The following is a 15,049-nucleotide window of genomic DNA, read 5'->3' on the forward strand; positions in this document are numbered from 1 at the left end:
CCGGCGCGGCTATCCGTGCGATGTTCTTAGATACATTCAGGCGACAACAGCTCATTAAGTCACTCGCAAACGGAGTACGCGGGAAGTTAGCGTAGGCTGGAAAACCACTCTGTTACCGTGTTTTATGCGAAGCATTTTACTAGAGCTCAACCCAGCTCCTCAGGCGCGGCGGTGTCGCCTTCAATACCACGTGACACCGTGACGTCACGACAGAGGAGAAACGGGGCTCCAACTCGCGCCGTCGCTCGCGGCGTCGCCTTCAAGGCTGACCACGTGACACCGTGATGTCACGACAGAGGAGAAACGGGGCTCCAACTCGCGCCGTTACTCGCGGCGTCGCGGCGTTGCCTCTGCTAGACACTCACGAGGTGAGATGCCTCCTGGAGACAGAGCTGCTCGTTGGAATGAGAAGCGAAGGTTGCGGCGCGCTACAGAGACTGTTTCTAGGTGGCTTTGCTACAGCGCAGCGACTACGCGCCCCGCATAGGACGCGGTGAGCGTCGAGCAACGCAGCGTTCGGCGCGACAACGAAATGCGCGCCTGAGCAAGCGCCGCACGCCTGAGCCGACGCCGAAGACACCGGCTTTTCTGCGACACGAGCTCCGTAACGCTGTCGCGTTAAAATAAAGGCTAGTATGCTTCGCATCCTGGGCTTAACCTTAGCTAAGCCACAGCCATTTTTTTCCTTTCTCGAAGTCCGTAATTATGGCCGTAGAAGTTTGTGTTAGTACGCTGGTCGAATCGGGGTTGAGCAACGGGGCCCTATGCTAGTATTCACTTGCGCTACACATGTTGGTAAGAGCAAATTCTAGCCAATCCTGACGCTGGAAATATTATGGCGAATGCGGCCCGCAAAGGGCAAAGTGAACTTACGAATGAAAAGCTTTGAGAATGTGGCCTCACATCGAGAAGAGCTGACTGTTTGGCGTGTTGGTAATCCATACTCAATGAAGAATGGTGATGACGAACAGGGACGATATAGAGAAACACGAAGGGGACGAAGACTGGAAAAGACGGTTTATTTGGAAAAAAACACATGAAATACATACCCTGACACAAAAACGTGTAACAGCTTAAAGATCATTGGTTAAATAATCAGTTTCCAGTTCATGCAAACTCACGTTCCAGATGTCTCCTGGAGTCAGCGTTTGAACAAAGTCCTGAATGTTATTTTTATTATTATTAATAGTTGCTTTCCCGTTCGCTGTGAGTGTGCGTGCGTTCCAACTTAACTCAATACGTTTCTTTTCGTTGAATTTTGCGCTTGGATGTGACATCACGTCACCTACTATTTCGTCGTTTTTAATTTTTCCACGCTACTTAGAATTTCTTGTGTAACTTTTATCGATCATAGCCATATATCCCTTTTGGCACTGAAATTTTTTTATCACACTGATATTTTTTTCTACCATGTTACTTCGGTTCATTGCCGCATAAGAACCCGAAATTTATGAAAAAAATGTTTGTTTTGAGTCTCATGTAATGTCTGGGATCATGTCCTCAAATGAGGACATGAGGGCCTAGTGGGTGTAGAAGAGACAAAAGTGGATCTTTTGTAACAGATTATTTTCCATGTTACAAACATACTTCGATGCCGTAAATGTTCCTAATCTTGAGGCTGCAGTGTCGCCTGCCTATTCTGGGATGTTTTAGAAGCCAAAGAAGCCGACCCGTCAATGAAGACAAACAGCTGCTGAGTTCACGCGATGCGTGCGCGTGTAGCCAGATGCGCTGCTGGCACTTCTTCCTTGCTGACGTCAATTTTCCGTTGTTTCGTTTGGCATCTCTATTTCCCAATACTTGAGCTACTGGCAATATACCATTTTCAGGGATGGCTTCCAGTATAAGCGCAGACGGGGGTATTTACCGATTCCCATTAGCAAGTGTAAATAAGTTTCATTATTTCTTCTTCATTCGTTTGGACCGGTTTTCCTTCTTTGAACACAAAATACAAGTTTGTTTTGTTAGCCAGCTCAACAAACACGTACTTTGGCACGTAGCGCGAGAAATATTGGTACCGACTTGGCAGCTCGTCAAGACAATGCTCATTTTCGTAAAAAACTCCACTAAAATCTGCAAATGGTTTGTCAAAGGCTCTTCAATCAATCCATCATTTTGACATAGCCGGTTATAGCAACGCCTGCCTTCTCATTATTCTACATCTAAAAAGAAAAAAAAAGCGGGGTCGCTGTCTGCGCATTCCGGAGAAAGCAAGACCACACGCGATTTGTTGTTGTTGTTGTTGATCTGAGTGGCTGTGGCGCATGCCCGCAGTGGGGGATTAGCCATGAATCGGGTGGCTAAATTAAGCGGACAAAGACGAGGGAATTAAAATTTCGATGTTGGAGCTTTGCTAATCGATCGTCACTTCTGCTGATGCGCGCGACATCATTTCGTCTCCCTGCCGTTATATATGTGTACAAAAGAAAGTCGTGCGTTGAACAACAGCACGAACGGCTGTGTGTGTATGTGTTCTTTCGTCTAATACAGATCGGCGTAAAAAAGAAACAAGGATTTTTTGTTGTTGTTTATTTCCATCCTATATGTATAAGCCCATCCTTTAGAATTTTACCTCAATATCAAACTTACGAGGGCCAGGGCATTCCAGCGAGCGAGTCACGGTGCTGTTTTGTCAAATCAAATTATTTGGTTTAAAGTCTCAACGCAGCACACGGACTACATGCTAGAGGCTGTAGTGGAGGGCTTCGTATTATTGCCGACGACCATCTCCCTTTTTGTTTATATATTTGTTTATTTGTTTATTTTGCATTCTACTGACACCATAATGCAGCAGCCTCCGAGGCCCGATATGGAAGCCGCAGCCGCGCGCAGCGCCGAGCGAGCGCCACAGCTGTAGTGCGCCGCTACAACGGGTATCCCGCTGTTGCGTCGTCTGTCCGGCAAGCATCCCACCTTGGGAATTCTATGTAGGCAGCTTGGACTCCAGCAGAACAATTGAAATTCGGACTTATTGGTTAACAGTAATCAGCGTGTAACAGCTGCTCAAAACACGGCATGCGCCGAAACCGGAAAATGGTTCTGACGCTTTCCGGGGTCGGCCGCGCGACCTTCCTGTGGTGAAGCGGCGGCTGAACAGGAAGTTTCTACGGGGCGTTCTATGTATCTAATTCGACGCGCGCGATAAGAAGGAGGTGCGCATTTGCCAAAAGGAGGAAAAAGAAAAAGAAAATCAATCAGTGCGCGTAAAAGGCCACCTCTGAGCTGATGACGTCTTTTCTGTATTTCCTCAGGATGACCTCTGCAGCAGCCTGCGATGCAGCAGATATACCCCCCCCCCCGCTCCCCCTCCCCTTAAATGCACAAGGGTGCCCAGCAGAAGGCGAGACGTCAGATAAACAAGTTGTTTCTCCTGACGACGGAAGCAATTTGCGTATTGCTCTTTCGTGTCAAATGGCGAAGAGGCGCCAAAGGGAGAAGGAAGCTACCGTGATTCGAATTTCAAGGAGAGCTTCTCGCGCGCTAAGTCCCGTGCCAAGCGTAAAGTTCCGTTCACCGCCACCTGGAAGCACAACTGGACGCCATACATTGCTAGCCGAGCCGGGGAGCTCTACTTGTTACTTATTCACCAAGACAGGGTTGGCGACCTTTCCTACTCTCTCGCTCTCTCCCGTCTTGTTTACATTATGGCAGACAAGTCGAAAGACGGTAAAACAGAGGGGATCGAAAAACGAAGAAACGGAAAGGGCAAGGGGTGGTCGGTGCCCGTCAGGCCCCGACGTTATAAAGAGGCGGCCAGGCGTCCCGCCGCAGAGACGGAATATTTTTCTTCGAGCGGCGCCGGCACGAGTGACAGCTCGCGCACGCAGAGATGTCCCAACAGCCGCTGCTCGCTTCGATTGCGCTCCCCCAGCTGGCCGCTTGGCCGGCGCTCGCGTGGACAGTGGCCGCGCTCTTCGCCGTGTGGTTCGCGAAGAGCTACTACTTGCCCTGGCTCAAGATGTGGCTGGCGTTGAAGCCAGTGCCCGGACCGTGGGATTGGATACCGTTCTGGTACCTCGCCTCCGTGTACTGGGCGAGGAGGAAGCAGCTGAACGCGGATAGTTTCACGGCAGGTGAGCGTTGCGTTGCAAGCTGGAGTGCTCGAAGCTGACGCAGCCAATGATCACACCGGCGAGGCACTTAAAGGGTGTGTAATATTTGATCCTCTGAGAAGCGGGACATGCTGCGAGTCCGAACTGCTGCGCAGCCTGTTACCACTGTCTTAAAGGAATGGATACTGCACTAACCGAAATCTTCAACTTACGACAAAAAAAAAAAGCTGTACAGGGATTGCCAGCTGACTTTAACTAAGGGTTTGAAAACACGCCGTAGCACTCTAGTACACAACGAAATGCATGTTGTTGGCTATTGCATAATTTACACTGTTTTAGTATTCTGCTTAATTGCGTAATTAGTCAAAATTAACGAGCTTCGCAAGTAGTAGTAGCTTTGGGGCCGAACTTGCGATAAGAAAGTTTTGGAGCGTTCTAGGAAGTATCTAATTTAGCAGCTTCGAACAACCTAATTGCTATGTAATTATTTTGTTCGAGTCCTGAAGAAAGCCTGCGAAAAAGAAAGCACGTGACATTCCTGCTTGCGCGCCACGACAGCAGTACTCCCAACAATGCCACGTATGAACGGACAGCGCATTTATGGTGGCGTGCTGCCGTCTAAAAAATGAGAGGGCAGCGAAGCAGTGGTTGGCTGCGCCATTCGCGCCACTGCTGCGATTTCCTCGCGGCAGTTCCTGATAGCGATAAATACAAATGACGGGCAAAGCGACACATACACCATGAACAAAGGAGATCCGCAAGGAAGTGTATCAAGTCCACTTCTCTTCAATGCAGCAATAGCAGCTTTACCAGCAGTACTTCCAGTAGACATAAACATATCTATGTATACTGATGACATTTGCATATGGACATCGAACAAGTCTCTGGAAGTTTTCAAGCATCGGCTGCAGGAAGCTTTGAACGCAATGGGTGATTATTTAAGAAAAGGGGGCATGAAGATATCTTACGCCAAATCAGCAGTTCTGCCTTTCACACACACAAAAAAAAAGTTAGAAATTTCAGTCTTTCAACAGACGGCTATGAGATCGAGCTGGTTCGGAAACATCATTTTCTCGGTGTGTTTTTAGACCGCCAGATTCGATGGACTCGTCATTTGACCGCCCTGGAGGACCGAATTTGTTGTGTTATAAATAGGGATGTGCGAATATTCGAAATTTTGAATACGAATCGAATATTTGCCTTATTCGAAGCGTATTCGATTCGAGAAATGCATATTCGTAAATTCCTGAATATTCGAGGATGGCCGAATAATGGTCGAAACAGCGAATATTCGGACAGACTGTGAATAATTTATCAATTAACGAATTATATGCTTGCTCCACATTCTCCTAAGAACATGTTTATTCACTGAGAGTTTCACATGATCCGCTCATTATCTGTATGCTCTGCATCGAGATGGCAAATTGGGCCAGTTGGTTTGGTTGGGATTCATAGTAAGGTTCGTTACAGCGCAACACAAAACAAGTACAAAATAAGGTACCAAACGATGACACAGTGTTACAGCACTGTGATCTTGAGTGTTGTAACGAACCTTACTATGGATGTGTACGCTCTGTTCCAGTCTATCTGCGTCAGGCTCGTGAGACATGATCAGTTTCGATTTTTTTACCAAGCTTTATTCCAGGGCTCTTTCATAACAATATATGATGTACTTTCGGGCTTTGTAAGTATGCGCAATAAGAAATGCACATAGAAAATGTTACCTGGACAAATGTTGTCACAGTGCATAGAGAGCCCTTACTTTGTGAACATGTTGAGCAGTCAATTTTCCTTCGCCATAATCTGTAACAAGCGTTTAAGTGTTTACCTGACTAAACCTGACATTACCTGAGTGCATTACCAATAACGAGTGCCTCTTTAATCTGAAGCAACCTCGTAAAATGCAATGTTATTTTTAAGAGGGTAATAAAGCTATTGTTACCTCGTTTTGCAATTTTTTAATACTACACATATATTCGATAATCGATTCGATATTCGAAGACAGTTTTTCGCCTTATTCGTATTCGATTCGTATTCGAAAATTTCAATATTCGCACACCCCTAGTTATAAACGTTCTCCGGTGAATCGCCGGCACGAAGTGGGATGGAACAACTGCATCCCTGCTTCACGTCCACTCAGCAGTTGTGCGTCAGAGAATTGGTTACTCCGCCCCTATATTGCACAAATTATCTGCAACGTTACTCCATCGGCTGCAGCTGTTGCAGGCTGGGAGTTTACGAGTGTGCCCAGGAGTCCCTCAAGCTACGTTCAGTCACCTCACTGATGCAGATGCGCGGAAAACGCATTTCACGGTGATTCACAGCCTGGAAAGAGCATAAATCACGACTCCCACGGTCACATTTTTGGCACTCAGACCTCTGCTACCTACCATGGCATCTGCAAGTGCCGAAAATAGAAGCGTCGATCGAAGGGCTTAAAAATGAAAGCGAAAATTCCACATTAGCAGCAAAACAATTAGCGTTGCATCACCTATTTGACAAGTACCATGAATCTATTCACGTCTACACGGACGGCTTTGTAATCAAAGAAAGTGTGACCGCAGCTTTTGTTATACCATCCTTAGAGGTAGAGTACGCTTGTCGACTGGGACACACGTCGTCACCAACAATAGCGTAATTAGCGGCAATTCTCCAAGCAACTCATTTTATCATAAGATATGAGACACCAACAAAGTGGGTAATTTGCACGGACTCCTTATCGGCTTTAGTATGGCTTGAAAATATTGATGACAGATAACCAGACGCACGAATAACATACGCTGTACTGAACAGTTTTACTCAGGCTAATGAAAGGAAACATGAAGTGATATTATAGTGGGTCCCGGGCCATGCTTGTATATCAGGCAACGAACTAGCGGACTCATTGGCGAAATCGGCCCATAATGATGCAGAAATTCAACTCATCCCTTTATCACCAATGGACACAAAACGGATATTGGGAGTACCAAAGAAAGACTTGTGTATGTCAATATGGTTTAATGAAAACACTAAGGAATCCATCCTTTACGAAGTGCACCCTCAACTCAAATACCAGCTGGTTGTACAACTTTTTAAAAGTACCGAGACACTAATTCATCGACTGCTCCTTGACATAGCATACACCAAACGTTTGCTATATCGCATAAAACGGGCTCCTTCCCCGGCTTGCTCCTGTGGCCACGAATGTGAGGATGCTCGCCATCTACTACACGAATTCCCCATAAACGAGGTGCAAAGACGGCAGCTAAAATAGGAGCTACACTTCATTGATCCTCACCGGCCTTTCTCACTCGCAAATATGCTGGGCCTATGGCCGTAGAAAATAGCATAGCGAAAAGCATTGAATGCGTTTGAACATTTTTATGAAGAAACAGGCATCCTTAACAAATACTAGTTATTGCACTGAATAATCACACGATGTTGCTATAACGTTATTCGATTATTTGTAATTATTAGTGCTCGTATATTACGTGTTAGACATACTTTATTTATTTTCTTTTTTTGTGCGTGAATTATTTGAACACTGTGTTATTTCTCATCTGTTCATATGCCCATTGAAGTCTACATCACGGCTGTTTGTGTGTGTTTGTGACTTTGTTTACGAACTCATTGTGGTGCAACTTGCATTTGACTTTTATACTGTTATGTTCATGGGCGTATATGACTGTGCTGTGGATTTCTGACCGTATGAAGTGATTTATTTTCATTTTCCTACATATTATTTATATTGTTGTTTCCGCTATGAGAAAAGGAATAGCCGTCACGATTATAAGGTGACTACGTCACTTTCTTTTATTTACATTTCAATAAAAAAAAAGATAAAGCGCACCAGGCAGTAGGTCAGGCTAAATACGCTGTTCACATCCGCCGTGGTTGCTCAGTGGCTAGGTGTCGGGCTCCTGAGCACGAGGTCGCGGAATTGAATCTTGGCCACGGCGGCCACATTTCGATGGGGGCGAAATGCGAAAACACCCGTGGTACTTAGATTTGGGTGCACGTTAAAGAACCCCAGGTGGTCGAAATTTCCGGAGTCCTCCACTACAGCGTGCCTCATAATGAGAAAGTGGTTTTGGCACGTAAAACCCCATATTTTTTTTAACGCGGTGTTCAGGTGGTTTTACGCGAGCATGTAACGTGCTCGGTTTTTCTTTTCGTATTTCGCGGGCTTTTTTAAGGGCGTAGAAAAAATTATGTACAAGTAGGAAATTCGATGCTGCTGAAATAGGTGTTTTCTCCAAAACGCTCTACAACTTTCTTATTTGAAACGTTGCCCTAAATTTATCATTGGCGAAGTTGGTGAAATAATCTTGACTAATCCTGCAATTAACACAATAAATTCTGGTGTTTCGCGTGCTAATACCACTACGTGATTATGCAACACGACGTGGTGGCGGACTCCGGATTAATTTTGACCACTTGGGGTCCTTTAAACGTGCACCCAATGTAAAGTGCACCGGAGTTTTTCGCATTCCTCCGCAACAGAAATCGCGCCGTCGTGGTCGGAATGCCACTGTCGTCGTCGGGCTTAGCAGCGCCACGCCCTAGCCACTACGCCACCACGACGGGCGTAATTATGCAAATAAGCTGAATGCATAATTAAGCGTGACTTGTCCCATACACCAGTTGACAAGATGTACTTCGTCGCATCCTCCTAGAGCACGTCGGCATTATTTTAGCGCTCGGCTAAAGCTAGCCTGTACACCCTGTATACAACATAAGCACCCTAAGCGTTGGCACACACCTCGTTCTTTAGAGCTGGCTATGGAGACCAAGCCATCGTAAACAGCGTGCCTAGGTTACTAAACTCATACCTTGACTTTGGTCTCGATGTGTAGATGCCGATCCCCAGCGGAGCTCCTCTTCTTGTTAAACGCTTCGTTAACCATCATACCTGGTGCTTCCCACTGCGATTAGGAATTATGTATCTGTGGACCTTATCACTTTCTTCCTTGTTTTAATAGCTCTGTGATCTTCATTAGACTACTAATGTTTGCTCAACTCTATACACCGTGCTGCCTTTGCAGGAGTTGAGGGCCCTCCAATCTTCGCCATAGCAGCTCTTTCCTCGCCCTCCTCCGTTTCTTTTTGTAAATTGACTGATATTAATAAACAAAGAAGACGGCAAGACAATATCTACAATATGGAGTGCGGCGTCCGCTAGCTCTGGATTGAGAAGTTCACAGTAATCGGCATGCGTGAAACCTATATGGTGAAATTATAGCCCGAGCACAAAGCATAAGAAAAGTGGTTACACCCTCAGACTCTAGTGTTCGTTCACACCAAAGGGGTGAAAAACACATACCCGCCGTGGTTGCTCAGTGGCTATGGTGTTGGGCTGCTGAGCACGAGGTCACGGGATCGAATACCGTCCACGGCGGCACAGCATTTTGATGGGGGCGAAATGCGAAAACACCCGTGTACTTAGATTTAGGTGCACGTTAAAAAACCCCAGGTGGTCGAAATTTCCGGAGTTTTCCACCACGGCGTCCCTAATTAAAAAAAAAAAAAACCACGGCGTCCCTAAAAACCCATGATTAAAAAAACACAGACACAAGCTGTGATGTCCATCTCTGTCTAGGTGTCAGCGTTTATCGCGCTCTTGATTTTAACAATGCGATACCAACAAGTCCAAGCATCCGCTCTAGTGCACGTGCATGTTTGATGCCTTTGTAGCGCTGTGTGGTTGCGTTTTAATTCAACCATATTCGCCTACCAGGCTGATTGAGCCATTGATTATATTATAGGAAGTCTCCTGTGATAAAATAATACTGATAGGTTCATTTTCATTCCTGGAATCGTACGATAGTAACGTTCGCACAACTGCACTGATACTTTAGTAACCATTATTCTAAAAAAAAAATATGTACAGCTGCATCACTTAGACAGTTTTTGCCTCACATTTTTACATACATTTGAAACCCCTGTTACGCACGTCATAATAGCAGATCTATCATGATGTGCGTATGTTCCGAGATAGCTTAAGAAATCGCTTTATACGTAAGGGTCTCCTTGATAAACCTAGACTTCTACGCTTGTACTTTGAAATGTTATTTATGTGCCTTCCCAGTTTCTCTAGCAAATTTTGTTTTATGGAAATTAATCGCATTTATGACTCCTGCTGCTCGAATATGAAGCAATTTAAAAGCCTGGTCACGAGAAAGTATACGTGAAGGCCTGAAACTCAATTAAATAGAAAATAAAAATAAAGAGTGCGAGGAACCGCTGATACCGATTTTCGTAAGGCGCATGAAACCGACAGACGATAAAGCCGCGCACACGTCACATGAACATTCTGGGTTCAACTCCCACCCGAGGCAAAGTTACCTATTCCTCCATTTTCATTTCTATTTTCTGTTATTTAGAATATGAGGTGTTTGTAGTAAATTTCACTAGGTATCATTTATAAATGTCTACGTAGTTCAATGAAAAAAAAAGTTGACAGTCCCTTTAGCTTACACAAAAAAGGATGAAGGCAAAAGCCTGCGTGCTCACAAGACATTAACAAAACTACTTGACATTCTAATTCAAATGCGCTGTTACTTTCTATTGCTTTCTGTCAACAAAAAAGTCGTGGGTACGAGTTCCTTCAATAACTGTAATTTACGTAAATATACCTTCATTAACTTCGTTGTAACTGCCACAAAATGTCGTGGGTTCATTTATCAATGGTGGCACCATCAATTTTGGTACCATTGAATTTCGGTCCCACCAAAGGTTTATGACTGCACGCCTGTCAAAGGTCGTGTGTTCGAGTTCTTTAATTAACTATGTCGTAATTAACGCCGCCTTAAATAACACCGAAGGTTGTGGGTTCGACTTCCACCAATGATCATGGGTTTGACCATCAATGGTGGCACCATCAATTCGCATGCCATTCAATATTGGTCCCACCACAGGCCGAGGTTCTCACTCCCACCAAAAGGTCGCGGGTTCGAGTTCTTTAATTAACTATATATTAATTAACGTTGCCTTAATTAATACCAAAGGTTGTGAGTTCGACTCCCACCAATGATAATGGGTTTGACTATCAGTGGTGGCAACATAAATTTTCATGCCATTCAATTTTGGTCCCACCAAAGGCCGAGGTTTCGACTCCCGCCGATAGGTCATGGGTTCGATTGCTTTATTTAACTATATATTAATTAACGTCGCCTTAATTAATAGCAAAGGTTGTAGGTTCGAGTCCCACCAATGGTCATGGGTTTGACCCATGACCATTGAAAATGTATGGTGGCACCATACATTTTCATGCCATGCAATTTTGGTCCCACCAAAAGGTCGCGGCTTCGAATTCTTTAACTAGCTATATCTTAATTACTTTGCTTTAATTAACAACAATGCTTGTGGGTTCGACTCCCACCAATGATCGCGGGTTCGATCATCGATGGTGGCACCATAAATTTTCATGCCATTCAAGTTTGGTCCCACCAAAATCCGAGATTTCGACTCCCGGCAAAAGGTGGTGAGTTCGAGTGCCTTAATTAACTTTGACTTAACTAAAGCCAAAGGTCGAGGGTTCGACTCCCATCAAAAGGTCGTTGGCGGCACCATCAATTTTGGTCTCATTGAATTTGAGTACCATAACTCCGAACGGCCAATGTTTCGATAACGCCGGGCAATGGATTTTTCGACCCATAAAGCCTTTAAGGCTTTCGCCTTAATAATGCTTTCGTTGACTTCAATGAGCGCTAGCCTCTCTATTTTCTCTCTCTAATTTTCAAAGGGCAGGGCGGGTGTCTTCTTTAATAGGCAATTGATAGTTTGCTTCTCTTTCTCTGTGTGCGTGTCTGGTGTTTATAAGTGTTTATATGATTAATAATAACAGGACCAGTTGGCTGTGAAAACAGCCTCTTCGAGGAGGGCCCGGTGGAGAGGCCAACGCATCCCGCCTTTAAGCCACTTCGGCTTTGAGATATCACTCGCTTATTTTTTCAGAATAACCTCACCAGCGCACGATTCGTATCAGCGCCGTTGATTCCCCGCTGTTGTAAACTCCGCAGTTGATGAGAAAGTGCGGTACAACAACGAAACGTTGCGCGTAGAAGAGTTTTCTAAATATTCGACCTCCGCTAGTAATACTTCGTGGGGGCCAATTTTTCTCGGTAAGTCGTTGCTGGTAGTGGTCATCTCGAAATCACGTTATCACTCACACGAATGGCTGACAGTGCTCCATGTGATGTCCTCGACCTCAAAAAGAACATTCCCCACGTGTTGTACCACCGTCCCCATTTTATTTTTCAGACCGACCAGCCACGATTGCCGAATGGCTACGGCTGAGGTCGAGTTCGAAGCTGTGTTTCCGTAACATCGGTTCCAATCCTACGTGAAAGAAATGCGAAGACTCTCGCGTACTTGCTTACATTCAGATGCGTGTTAAGGCACCCCAGGCGATCAAGATTATGACAGAGCCCTTCGTTACGGCCTAACTCATCACCCCAGTATTGCATAGAGACGTTAAATCTCACGAATAAATCAGTGACCATACACTTCCGAAGTATTGGGGCGACTAGACGAAAGAGTAGTATCCTTTCAAGAGATACTCAAACACTGACATCGACAATCACCGGCGCACAAGGCACTGGAAATATTTCTGTGATTCTCGATAACAACTCGCTGGTTCAGACACCCTTGACTGCGTGGCGCCGTTCCTGTGCGTGAACGTGTTCACTCTAGGTCTCATTGCGGGACAACTGGACGCTTGTAGCTGATATCAGCACATTCACCTATAGAAAATTTTTCTTACCAGTCTGGTTAACCTCCCTGCCTTTCTTTCTTCCATTTTCTCTCTCTCTCTTTTCTTACCACTAACGAACAATGCCTGGTCAATTAATATTTGATTACGAAACAATACGTAGTCCTGTATTGTGTCCTTCCCCCCCCTTCCCCCCCTTTCTCTGTCCCTATCATATCGACCGAGTAATCGAGGATTATTGAACTCAGTGCGCTGGAGCACGACACGCAAGAGACGAAGCGCTTCGAATTTCTTTCACCTTCACTTTGTTTCATGTCTGTCGCGGTGCAGCACAGCACGTTCATTCGATACCAACTGGCCAGACTTTCTGTTCTGCTAGGTGATTACCGAATAACGAAGCTTTCCAACCAAGAGGTTGACTTAAACTACGAAAGACTATGAAGCAGAGAGTTGCATTTCAATTTTGACAAGGGAGTCACATTGAAAAGCACGTTGGCGGTTAGCCATTGTCGCACTCAGCACCAAATGGTCGTTCACAGAGTTTACATGTAAGTGAGCGCTGCATTATGCAGGTTGAGCCATTGGTTCGCGTGAATTACCATTAGCAAATTGTCACCTGTGGTATTCTTTCTCAGAAATGCGAAGACGTCAAATAAATGAAAATGCGCACCGACAAATAATCATAAAATATAAATAACAAAGAAAAAAAACACAAAATAGCAAGTTCAGGAGCCGTCTTGGCTGTTGGCTTCTGCGTGTATTCGTTACATGTGTCATTTTTTTTCCTGTTTGGGCGCAGCTGTATATCACTCGCATCAAGGTCGGCAGCAATTACCGTACGCATGTGCAAGCCAAAGGGGAGACGTGATCGCTTGCATAGACTTTCCGGCGTGTGAAACACATTTGCAAGTTTGGCTTTTGCTACGACGGTGCTAAGAAACTTCAAATGACGGGTCCCATCAGCCATAGATTTTTTCTCCTGGTATATTTCCCACTTTCTGACTACTTCCTCCTGTGGCAACTGCGCTTTCTTTTTTTGTCTGCCGGTGCTCTCGTGATGCTTTCAGTCATTCGGCGATCGCTTCTCGTATCTCCCTATTCCACCAGATTTTCGGTTTCTTTGTTCCTTGCCAAAAGGCATGTCGCTTCTTTTTTCTATTTCTGTCGTTTTCTATTTCTACTCGTTGCATTGCTATTTGCCGGGCTCCTCCTCGAGTCTTGTAATTGTATTTGTTATTTATTCAGCGTTAAAATTTGGACTGGACATTCTTCACTCTTTATTTTCTTTCCCTACTACATATCCCATATTCAAAATGACGCCTTTGTGGTAGCTCCCTACGCTGCTATAACCTTCCTTGTCAATGACCATTTCTCTCAAGTTATCATAAATTTCTTCTGTCATCAGACAGTAATCAATGGTCGTTTGCCGGTATCCCTCTACCAACGTCGTCTGCCCGTCACAGTTAGGCCCTGTATTCACGACAACGAGGTTATGTTGCTCACAAAGCTCTAGCATTGACTTCCCTTTGTTGCCGGTATAATTATCTAGAACCTGTATTTGGGCATACATGTCACCTAACAGGATAATTTTGGCGTCATTCTCGAAACCCCTAATATCAGCGCTTATACGCCTTCCACTTACTCTTGATTCTTCTGCCTGTAGTTATGTCAGGCCTAGAAATACGTTACGTCTAGCCAAAATTTATTTCCACTCATTGTACATAATAACCAAACATGCTCTTGACATTTCGAATTTACTCTTTTCCATTTGGCTCCCTGATGGATAAGCATTCTGACTCGCCTCCCCCCCCCCCCCCCCCTTCTTTCCGAATTTCTTCTGTTGCGCCATTCCCGAACATAATTCTCAATCCCAGGCGGCTCTTCTTAGTCTCTAAGGTATGTTTCTGTAGCCGCATACGCCCCTATTTGTTCTATATTTAGCTGCTCCTCAACCTTTACCCACCTTTCCTTTCTTCTGCTGCCATGCATGTTTATGTAGCCTATTGCATGGCGAACTCTCTTTGTTATTTTCCTCCTTTTTCTCATATTGACGACAACTGTTCTGAGCTTCCCATAGGGGACCTTCTTCATTATTACCTACCCTGGCCTCCTGAGCACCCATGCGCCCCCCAAATGAGCAACTGCGCGACCAGCAAGTCGCTAGCCTACTTCTTGTCCAAGCCTGTGATTGAAGTGGATCCTGTCTCGTTGAGAACCCCCGTACTTTCTCAGTTCCCTGTTTACTTCTACAACCACGAAACGTTTCTCTCGGCTCGAGATCCATATAGCTTCATTTGCAGCCATA

The 15,049-nt window shown here is 45.1% G+C and overlaps 1 protein-coding gene across 1 annotated transcript in view; it reads left to right on the top strand.

Annotated features, from left to right (window-relative positions):
• The first annotated feature begins 3,770 nt into the window (after positions 1-3,770).
• The window catches only part of LOC135908890 (cytochrome P450 4V2-like), a 50,181-nt gene continuing 38,902 nt past the window's right edge, over positions 3,771-15,049 (top strand). The window contains exon 1 of the mRNA XM_065440729.2: positions 3,771-4,073. Coding sequence (XP_065296801.1) covers positions 3,830-4,073 — 244 coding nt within the window. The 5' untranslated portion in view covers positions 3,771-3,829. The remainder of the gene's footprint in view (positions 4,074-15,049) is intronic.

Source organism: Dermacentor albipictus, chromosome 1 (genome assembly GCF_038994185.2).
Source record: "Dermacentor albipictus isolate Rhodes 1998 colony chromosome 1, USDA_Dalb.pri_finalv2, whole genome shotgun sequence".
Classification (NCBI taxonomy): Eukaryota; Metazoa; Arthropoda; class Arachnida; order Ixodida; family Ixodidae; genus Dermacentor; species Dermacentor albipictus.